The sequence below is a fragment of the Nyctibius grandis genome, chromosome 35, assembly GCF_013368605.1.
Source record: "Nyctibius grandis isolate bNycGra1 chromosome 35, bNycGra1.pri, whole genome shotgun sequence".
Classification (NCBI taxonomy): domain Eukaryota; kingdom Metazoa; phylum Chordata; class Aves; order Nyctibiiformes; family Nyctibiidae; genus Nyctibius; species Nyctibius grandis.
This window is the reverse complement of record NC_090692.1, coordinates 348,765-357,463: the sequence shown is the minus strand read 5'-3', so window position 1 is coordinate 357,463 and position 8,699 is coordinate 348,765. Positions and strand designations below refer to the sequence as shown.

General features: G+C 66.5%; 3 protein-coding genes across 4 annotated transcripts in view; 1 reads left to right on the top strand and 2 right to left on the bottom strand.

Annotated features, from left to right (window-relative positions):
• Positions 1-2,154, top strand: part of EIF3G (eukaryotic translation initiation factor 3 subunit G) — a 2,953-nt gene extending 799 nt beyond the window's left edge. Inside the window, exons 2-10 of the mRNA XM_068421700.1 lie at positions 299-391; positions 474-562; positions 746-805; positions 985-1,089; positions 1,167-1,356; positions 1,438-1,545; positions 1,643-1,779; positions 1,867-1,973; positions 2,079-2,154. Coding sequence (XP_068277801.1) covers positions 299-391; positions 474-562; positions 746-805; positions 985-1,089; positions 1,167-1,356; positions 1,438-1,545; positions 1,643-1,779; positions 1,867-1,973; positions 2,079-2,094 — 905 coding nt within the window. The 3' untranslated portion in view covers positions 2,095-2,154. The remainder of the gene's footprint in view (positions 1-298; positions 392-473; positions 563-745; positions 806-984; positions 1,090-1,166; positions 1,357-1,437; positions 1,546-1,642; positions 1,780-1,866; positions 1,974-2,078) is intronic.
• Positions 1-8,699, bottom strand: part of PDE4A (phosphodiesterase 4A) — an 86,752-nt gene that overhangs the window by 58,198 nt on the left and 19,855 nt on the right. The gene's annotated exons all lie outside the window — the stretch shown is intronic.
• On the bottom strand, positions 2,478-8,656 carry LOC137675565 (suppressor of SWI4 1 homolog). Its single transcript, XM_068421699.1, has 13 exons — positions 8,577-8,656; positions 7,862-8,032; positions 7,644-7,745; positions 7,296-7,346; positions 7,036-7,206; positions 6,080-6,156; positions 5,878-5,985; positions 5,665-5,788; positions 5,493-5,571; positions 5,274-5,403; positions 4,568-4,728; positions 4,055-4,374; positions 2,478-3,620 (listed from the first exon to the last, which is right to left on the bottom strand). Exons 1-13 carry the CDS (start codon positions 8,592-8,594, stop codon positions 2,478-2,480), a joined length of 2,655 nt encoding a protein of 884 aa, XP_068277800.1. The 5' UTR covers positions 8,595-8,656.

Below are 8,699 nucleotides of genomic sequence, written 5' to 3'. Positions count from 1 at the left end.
TGTCCAGGGCTCAAAACAGGCTCCTGGGCTCTTCCCTGAGGCCGGTCCTTGTGAGCAGAGCGTGCCTGACCTGAGAGGAGGAGCAGGGCCCCTCGCTCCACCCATTTCAGGGGCTGAGGGAGCCTGGGGGGTTGGAGCAGCTGAGATTTCTCGGCTCTTTGGCCTTTTTCTCTGCTCAGGGGAGAGAGCAGAGCGCTTTGTCCCTGCGGGGAGAAGCTGTGCCGGGGTGTGGGGCTCCTGCCCCCTCTGCCACGCTCGCCCTGAGCGAGGAGGTGACTCTCCGCTGCTTTTCCCGCAGACAAATGCATCACGAGCGAGCTGCTGAAGGACATCCCCCTGCCCGGGGTGCTGGGGGGCAGCCTGAGCGCTGAGGCCGAGCTGCTGAAGGGAGGTGAGAGCCGGGCAAGAGGCTGGGGGGGGCCGTTTCCCTGCCGCCTCCCGCACCTCAGACCCACTGTTCCCCCTCCCCGCAGGCCCCCTCCCCTCCCCGAAAGAGCTCATCAACGGGAACATCAAAACCATCACGGAGTACCGCGAGGAGGAGGATGGGCGCAAGGTGAAGGTGAGCAACGCGGCCTGGGCTGCCATCTTGGCTTCTTCCCGCTGCCGAGTTCCCCCCCTCCCCTCCCCGAGCCCCGGCGCGGGGGCTGAGCCCTGCCTGCGCGGTCGGGCAGTACTGGGGCGGGGCGGAGGCGCCTCTGCCCTCCCTCCTCCCGCGCTAATCAGTTCTTTGGCACCTTTACAGATCATCCGCACCTTCCGCATCGAAACCAGGAAGGCCTCCAAGGCGGTGGCCCGTCGCAAGGTGAGCATCAGGGAGGGAAATCCACGCTCCAGCAGGAACCGCTTCCTCTCCCAGCCCTCCGCTTCCCTCCGTCCCTTCCCCATCTCCCTCGGTGGGGAGCGTTTCCCTCCCCGCTGGCTCCGCGATCGCTCGGGGCCGTGCCAGCTCGCTCCCCCTTTTCCTCCCTTTTTTCTCCCCAGAACTGGAAGAAATTTGGCAACTCGGAGTTCGACGCCCCTGGACCCAATGTGGCCACCACCACCGTGAGCGACGATGTCTTCATGACCTTCATCACCAGCAAGGAGGTGGGTCGGGCGGCGGGGAGCCCCCGCGGAGGTGGTGGCGGGTCCCGGGGGGACTCAGGAGTGTCGCCGTCCCCCAGGACCTGAACTGCCAGGAGGAGGAGGACCCCATGAACAAGCTGAAGGGGCAGAAGATCGTCTCGTGCCGCATCTGCAAGGGCGACCACTGGACGACCCGCTGCCCGTACAAGGACACCCTGGGGCCGATGCAGAAGGAGTTGGCCGAGCAGCTGGGGCTGTCCACGGGCGAGAAGGAGAAGCTGCCTGGAGGTATGACACCCCTTTGAGTGGGGGGGGTAAAGGGGGGGTCACCGTGTGAGCAGCCTCACCTCCTGCCTCTCCTGCCCTCAGAGCCGGAGCCGGTGCAGGCTCAGCAGAGCAAGACGGGCAAGTACGTCCCGCCGAGCCTGCGGGACGGAGCCAGCCGCCGCGGGGAGTCCATGCAGCCCAACCGCCGCGGTGAGTCGGGCCGAGGGCAGCCTCTGCCGGGCCGTGTATGCCGTGTGCCGGCTCCAGCCGCGGCCCTGACCTTCCTTGTCCTCCCCCCCCGCCCCAGCCGATGACAATGCCACCATCCGTGTCACCAACCTGTCCGAGGACACGCGTGAGACCGATCTCCAGGAGCTCTTCCGCCCCTTCGGCTCCATCTCTAGGATCTATTTAGCCAAGGATAAGACCACCGGGCAGTCCAAGGTGAGTACGAGGATCCCCCCCTTCAGGGGGGGCTCAGGAGGACACCCCCCACCTTCCTCTCACCCTCTCGCTCTCCCCCCACCTCAGGGTTTCGCCTTCATCAGCTTCCACCGCCGCGAGGACGCGGCCCGGGCCATCGCCGGCGTCTCCGGCTTCGGTTACGACCACCTGATCCTCAACGTGGAATGGGCCAAGTGAGTGCCAGGGAGTGGCTCGGCGGGGTGGGGGGCGGTGCAGGCTCTGTCCTCCCGGGACCCCCGGCCCCCATCCCCTTACCACGCTCTCTCCTTCCTCCCCAGACCCTCCACCAACTGAATCCAGTTCCTGGCGAGAGCTGTCGGCGCCTCTAAATAAAGACGCGCGGTCTGGTATGCACCGAGGTGTGGGTCTGAGGCGGGGGGGGGCGCTCAGCGGGCAGCGAGCGGCCCCGTGCCCGTCCCCGACTCGCCCCCGGCACACGTGGTGAGGGCCCGGTGCCGCCGTCCCGTGGTTTTAGGCTCATTCCCAGCTTTTCAGTAGGAAAAAGGGGGATTTGTGCTAAAAAAAAGGTGCGACACGAGGCTGCACTTGAGGTTTCGGGTTTAATCCTGCTCCTCCCACGTTACCGCTGCCCTTCCCGGGAGGGAAACGCGTGCCCAAGGGCCACGCCGAGCCCTTTACCGACGCCACTAGCCGCTTTGGGCCACCCCGGCGGGCTCTCAGGCCGCCGGCCGCAGCTCCACCCGCTCGGCCCGCTCGCCCTCAGCGGCGCCGGCGCCGCAGCAGCTCCGCACGCTGTCGGCCAGGGCGGCGTAGAGCAGCGGCTGGAGGCAGATGTTGAGGTTGACGAGGATCTTGCAGACCTGGGCCGTGGCGTGGATGGCTCTGGAGACGGCGCAGTTCTCCGTGCCGGGCCGTAACAGGCGGCGCCATAAGTTGAGGTTCCGGAAAACGTGGTAGGGGAGGTAGGAGAAGGCGTAAAGAGCCACTCCGGCCCCCACCAGCAGCCCCACCTTGCGCTTCTCCGTCTGGCTGAGGTGGGGGTTCCGGAAAACGGCGCGGGCGATGGCGGCGTAGCAGGAGGCGGTGAGCAGGAAGGGCAGCCCGCAGCCCAGCACGGCCAGCAGCAGGCTGTAGGGGTAAAACCCCGGCAGCCGCCGCGGCGCCGCGCTGCCCAGACACTCGGTCGCGCCCTCGGCTTCTTGCAGCTCGGAGAAGAAAAAAGTGGGCGCCGAAAGCAGCGCGGCCAGCACCCAAAGGGCGGCGCTCAGCGCCTGGGCGTGCCCCGGCCCCAGCCGCCCGCGCGCCCGCAGCGGGTGGACGATGCCGAGGTACCGGTTGAGGCTGATGCAGGTGACGAAGAAGATGCCGCCGTAGAGGTTGCAGTTGAAGAGGAAGCGCTCGAGCTTGCAGAGCGCCGCGCCGTAGCGCCAGGCCTTGGGCGGGTAGTAGTAGGCCGCCAGGAAGGGCAGGGAGAGGGAGTAGAGCAGCCCGCTGACGGCCAGGTGGAAGGAGTAGACGCCGCCGCTGTGCCAGGAGCGCTGGCGGGCGGCGAGGCGGTAGACGGCGACGCCGTTGCCCACCAGCGCCGGCGGGAACTGAGCCGCCAGCACCGGCCACAGCGACTCCTGGAAGCTGCTGAAGTTGCCGCAGGCACCGAGGTGGGTGGCCATGGCGGGGTGGGGTGGGGGGTCCCTCCTGGTGTCCCCCCCCGTCTCGGTTCGGTGGCTGCAGGCAGGGGGTTGGTGAGCGCCGGCCACCTCGTGGGGACCGAGGAGGGTTTGTGGTGCTGCGTTGGGGACAGTGTGCCCCCCCCCGTGTCCCCCCTCGCCTTGCCGGGCTCCCCGGGTGCAGGCAGGGGTCTGCCCCACTCACCCCGTCCTCCTCGGGCTCTGCGCTCACCTCCCTCCTCGCCCGTCCCTCCCTTCTCGGTGGTGGTAGTCACGGGGGCCACTGCAGGGTCACATCCTGCCCCGTTTTGGGGACGGCGGGGGCGTGAGGCTGGCAGAGAGGGGGGGTGGCAGGCGGGGAAGGGCAGTTCCTCTTCTGAGGGGCACCAGCCCTGGCCACCAAGGGGGAAGGGGCTGCGTTTGCCTGCGCCGGGCTGGCACAGAAAGGGCCACCTGGGGTGGGGGGACGCTGTCACAGCCCAGGGGACCCCCCTTCCCCCCCCAAACCCCACACAGCCACAGGCGGTTGTTCCAATCGAGTGTATTACACAGGAGCAGGGACGGGGGGGCCCCGTTTCCTCTTTCCCCCCCACAGTCTCGGCGCGGGGGCGGCAGCCGGTGCCTCAGCGTTTCCCCTTCTTGGCACGGCCGGGCCGCCGGAAAATGGGCTTCCCCTTTGCCAGCAGCTTCCCGCGTCCCTTCGGCCTCGCGCTGGATCCAGCCCCTTCCCGGGGTGGCCGCGTGGCTCCTCGGGGCGGTTTTTGGCCACCAGCCCCCGGCTTGGCCCCACCGTGGTGCCGCGAGGCCCTCGGGGCCGGGTCTCCCTTCCGCCGCCTCCCCGGCGCCGCGGGGCTGGGGGCAGCGGGGCGGCCGTGCCGGCGGCGCTTCCGCAGCGGGGCAGTGCCCGAGGAGCTTCGCTTCCTCTTGGAGCGGTCGGGGAAGAGATCTTGGGGGGGGGGATGGACAAAAAAGGGGGTTCAGCCAAAAAGGGGGGACGGGGGCGCGGCGCGGGGGCGGCCGGAGGTGTCAGAGCGTTTACTTTGAACCGAAATCACCGCGAGCTCAAGGGTTTTTGCGTCATCAGCCACCGTCAGGGGGAAGAGGGGGGACAAGGGGGACTTGGTCCCCTCCGGACTCACCTTTGTCGGGCTCCTCGCCCACCTCCTGCCGGTAGTACTCGGCGTCGCTCTCCTCCTCCGACTGCTCGGCCGCGTCCGGCTGCTCCGGCGCGCCGGGATCCTCGGCGTCGCTGTCGCCGTCCTGCTGCCGCCTCCTCCGCATCCCCGCCAGGCTCCTCTCCCTGCGGAGCCACCACGGAATCCACTGAGCTTGGCAGAGCCCTCTGGGCTCACCGAGTCCAACCATGGCCCTGACACCACCGTGGCAACTAGCCCAGGGCACTAAGTGCCACGGCCAGGCTTGTCTTCAACCCCCCAGAGATGGTGACTCCACCACCTCCCTGGGCAGCCCCTTCCCGTGTCTGATGACCCTTGCTGAGAAGAAATGCTTCCTGATGGCCAACCTGACCCTCCCCTGGCCAACCTTGACCCTACACCCTCCCTTCAGGCAGTTGTAGACTGCACTAAGGTCCCCTCTGAGCCTCCTCTTCTCCAGGCTAAACCCCCCCAGCTCCCTCAGCCGCTCCTCGCAGCTCAGACCCTCCAGACCCTTCCCCACCTTGGTCGCCCTCCTCTGCACTCGCTCCAACACCTCAACGTCTCTCTTGAAGCGCGGGGCCCACAACTGGACACAGGATTGGAGGTGTCCCCTCGCCAGTGCCGGGCACAGAGGGATGATCCCTGCCCTAGGTGCTCTGCCAGACCCACCACCACCGCCTGCCCTCACCTGTGAGCCTCCCGCTGCCGCCGCTTGCGTTCCACGTCCTCCTCCTGCCTCTGCCGCCGCTCCGCCTTCAGCTGCAGCTTCGCCTCCCTCCGCGCCAGGATCTCCTTCACCTCGGCCTCCTCCTTATGGACTTAAAACGTGGGGAAAGGGGTGAGACGCCCCCGGCCGAGCCCCTCCGCGCCGGCGGCTCTACCGGAGGCGGCGTGTGGCGGCACTTACTGAAGCTGTGGTAGAGCACGTTGCCTTGCGCCAGGCCCTCCTCCACCTTGAGGAGCTGCAGAGTCATGCGGGGTCCGATCTACGGGGAGTCGGGGGGGACACGGAGAGCCCCGGTGAGGCTCAGTCACATCCCCGGGGCGACGGCAACCGCGGCGGCGCCGCCGGCACGGACCTCGGTGAGGCGCACGGCGCTCTGCTGCGCCTTCATGTTGCCTCGGCCGGCGTAGGCCTGCGGCAGCTCCAGCACGTTGTGGGTCCCGTCCTGCTCGGCCTCGCTCTCCGACAGGTTTATGTCCCTGCCGAGGGACACGGAGGCGTTTGGGGCCGGGCTGGAAGGTGCCTCTGGGCGCCCCCCCCCCGCCCCCCTCGGTGCTCCCCCACGCACTTCACCAGCAGCTCGCTGATGTCCTCCAGGCGGCTCATGTTGGGGAACTTCTCCTGCAGCAGCTTCTTGAGGCCTTTGCTCACGCCCACGGGCACGACCTTCACGCTGCTGCGAGGAGGAGGAGGAGGAGGAGGAGGAAGAGGTCAGCGCTGGGACGCGGGGTGCAGGGTGTCCCCCCCAAAACCAGGGGCACGACACTCACTAGTGCCTGAACTCGAGGAGCTGAGTCTCTGGGTTGTAGGTGATGAGCAAACACCTCTTGATGCTGTTGAGGTTGACCTGGGGAAGGAGGAGGAAGATGAGAGAAGAGACAGGGGAGAGAAAAAGAGGAGAGGAGAGAGAAAAAGAGGAGAGAGAGAGAGGAGAGAGAAAAACAGAAAGGAGAGGAGAGAGAAAAAGAGGAGAGAGGAGAGGAGAGAAAAAGAGAGGAAAGAGAAAGGAGAGAAGAGAGAAAAAGGAGAGAGGAAGAGGAGAAGAGAGAGAAAGAGAAGAGAGAAGAGAGAAAAAGAGGAGAGAGAAAGGAGAGGGAGAGAGGAGAGAGAAAAACAGAAAGGAGAGGAGAGAGAAAAAGGAGAGGAGAGAGAAAAAGGAGAGGAGAGAGAAAAAGGAGAGGAGAGAGAAAAAGAGGAAGAGAAGAGGAGAGAGAAAGAGGAGAGAGAAAAAGAGAGGAAAGAGAAAGGAGAGAAGAGAGAGAAAAAGAGAAGAGAGGAGAGGAAAAGAGAGGAGAGAGAGGAAGAGGAAAGAAGAGAGAGAAAAAGGAAAGAGAAAAAGAGGAAAGAAGAGAGAGAAAAAGAGGAAAGAAGAGAGAGAAAAAGAGGAAAGAAGAGAAAAAGGAAACAAGAGAGAGAAAAAGGAGAGGAAAGAGAAAAAGAGGAGAGAAGAGGAAAAAGAAAAAGAGAGGAGAGAGAAAGAGGAGAGGAGAGACAAAAAGGAAAGAAAGAAGAGAGAAAGAGGAGTGAAGAGAGAAAAAGAAGAGAGGAAAAAGAGGGGAGAGAAAGGACAAAAATGAGGAGAGAGAGAAAAAAGAGAAAAAGAGGGGAAGAAAGAAAAAAGGGGAGAGAAAAAGATGAGAGAAGATGAGAAGAGAGAGAAAAAGAGAAGAAAGAAAAAGGACGAGAGGAGGAGGTGGGACGGGGGCCAGCCCCCAGCCTCGCTTACCCTGTGGACGTTGATGGAGGGGAACATGTTCTGGAACATACTGGCCATGAGCTTCACCTGGATCTGCTGGAGCCCGAAGTTGCTGAGGACGAGCAGGGGGTGGTGGGTGAACTGCTGCTCGTGCATGCGGTGCCGCTTGAGCGACGAGACCACGTCCTTGATCAGCGAGTACTGCGGGGGGGGGGCACGGAGGAGGATGAGGAGGGGGCGAGACGCTGCCCTTCGTGGTGGCGAAGGGGGGGGCTCCTTCCTGCACCCACCTGCATCACCTTGAACGTCAGCGTGGGGCCACCGGGCAGCCGGAAAAGCTTCTGTGGGGGGGAGAGAAGCCGCGCTCAGCACCGGGGGAAGCTGCCGGTGTCACCCCCGCCGCCACCACGGACCCCCCCCACCGCCACCACCGACCCCCCCCCGGCACAGCCGCATCAGTGCGTTTACTTTGGATCGAATCACGGCGTGACCTCAGCGGGGTTTTGTCATCATCTGCGGCTGCAAAGTGGGGGGAACCCACCCTAAACGGTGCCGGTGCCCCGGGGGAGGCGGCGAGGGGCCCCCAGGAGTGAGGGGGGGGCAGACCCCGAGGCCACGGGGGGGGTCGTGGGACTCACAAAGTTGATGCTGGAGGTGGATTTGCTGAAGACCAAGAAATGTGTCACCCCCAAGGGCCCGGCCACGGCCACGAAGTCCTTCAGGGTGTTGTTCTTCCGCACCTGCGGCGCAGAGGGGCTGAGCCCGCGCGCTCCCCCCGCGCCCGGGGGGTCCCCACCGCCCCCACCCGCCTCCTGGCTGGGGAGGGGGCAGGGTTTGCCCCCCGCCCCGAGCTCACCTTGAGGGCTCGGGCCGTGTAGGGCTCCATCACCCTGCGCACGTCGGCGAGGAGCTGCCGCACGCTCTTGCCGACGCGGCCGCGGTGGAAGACGAAGGAGTGGGGGACGGTGCCGAACTCCTGCTGGGCCTGGTGCTGCGCCGCCGCCCGCTCCTTCTTCTGGTTCTTGCTCTGCGGGGGCGAGGGGGCAGCGGGCAGGGCTGGGGGCACCGGGTGGGCCTCGGCGGGGAGAGGGGGAGCATCCCCCCCATCCCCTCCTGCCCCCCGGAGGGCCCGATCCCGGGACAACCGGGCCCCCGGTCCCATCTTACCCCCACGGGAGGGCCTAAGCCCCCTATCACCGGTACAGCCGGTCCCCCCACACCCTCCTGCCCTCCGGGAGGGCCCGATCCCGGCACAACCGGGCCCCCCCATCCCCTCCTGCCCCCCGGGAGGGCCCAAACCCGGGACAACCGGGCCCCCCATCCCCTCTTGCCCCTCAGGAGGGCCCGATCCCCGGTACAGCCGGGCCCCCCATCCCCTCCTGCCCCCCGGGAGGGCCCGATCCCGGGACAGCCGGGCCCCCCATCCCCTCTTGCCCCCCACGAGGGCCCGATCCCGGGACAGCCGGGCCCCCCCAAGGAGGGCCCGAGCCCCGCGGGACCAGGCCGCTGCCGCGCTCCAGGGCCGCCGCGACCCCCGCCCCCGGTGTCCCCGGCCCCCCCCCGGCCCGTACTTTGCTCGGCCGCCCCATCCCGCCGCCGCCGCCGCCGCCTCCACCATGCGGCCACGGGCACTTCCGGCGCGCACCCTCCCGCGCCCTCCGACTACTTCCGGTGCGTCACTTCCGGCCGGTCCC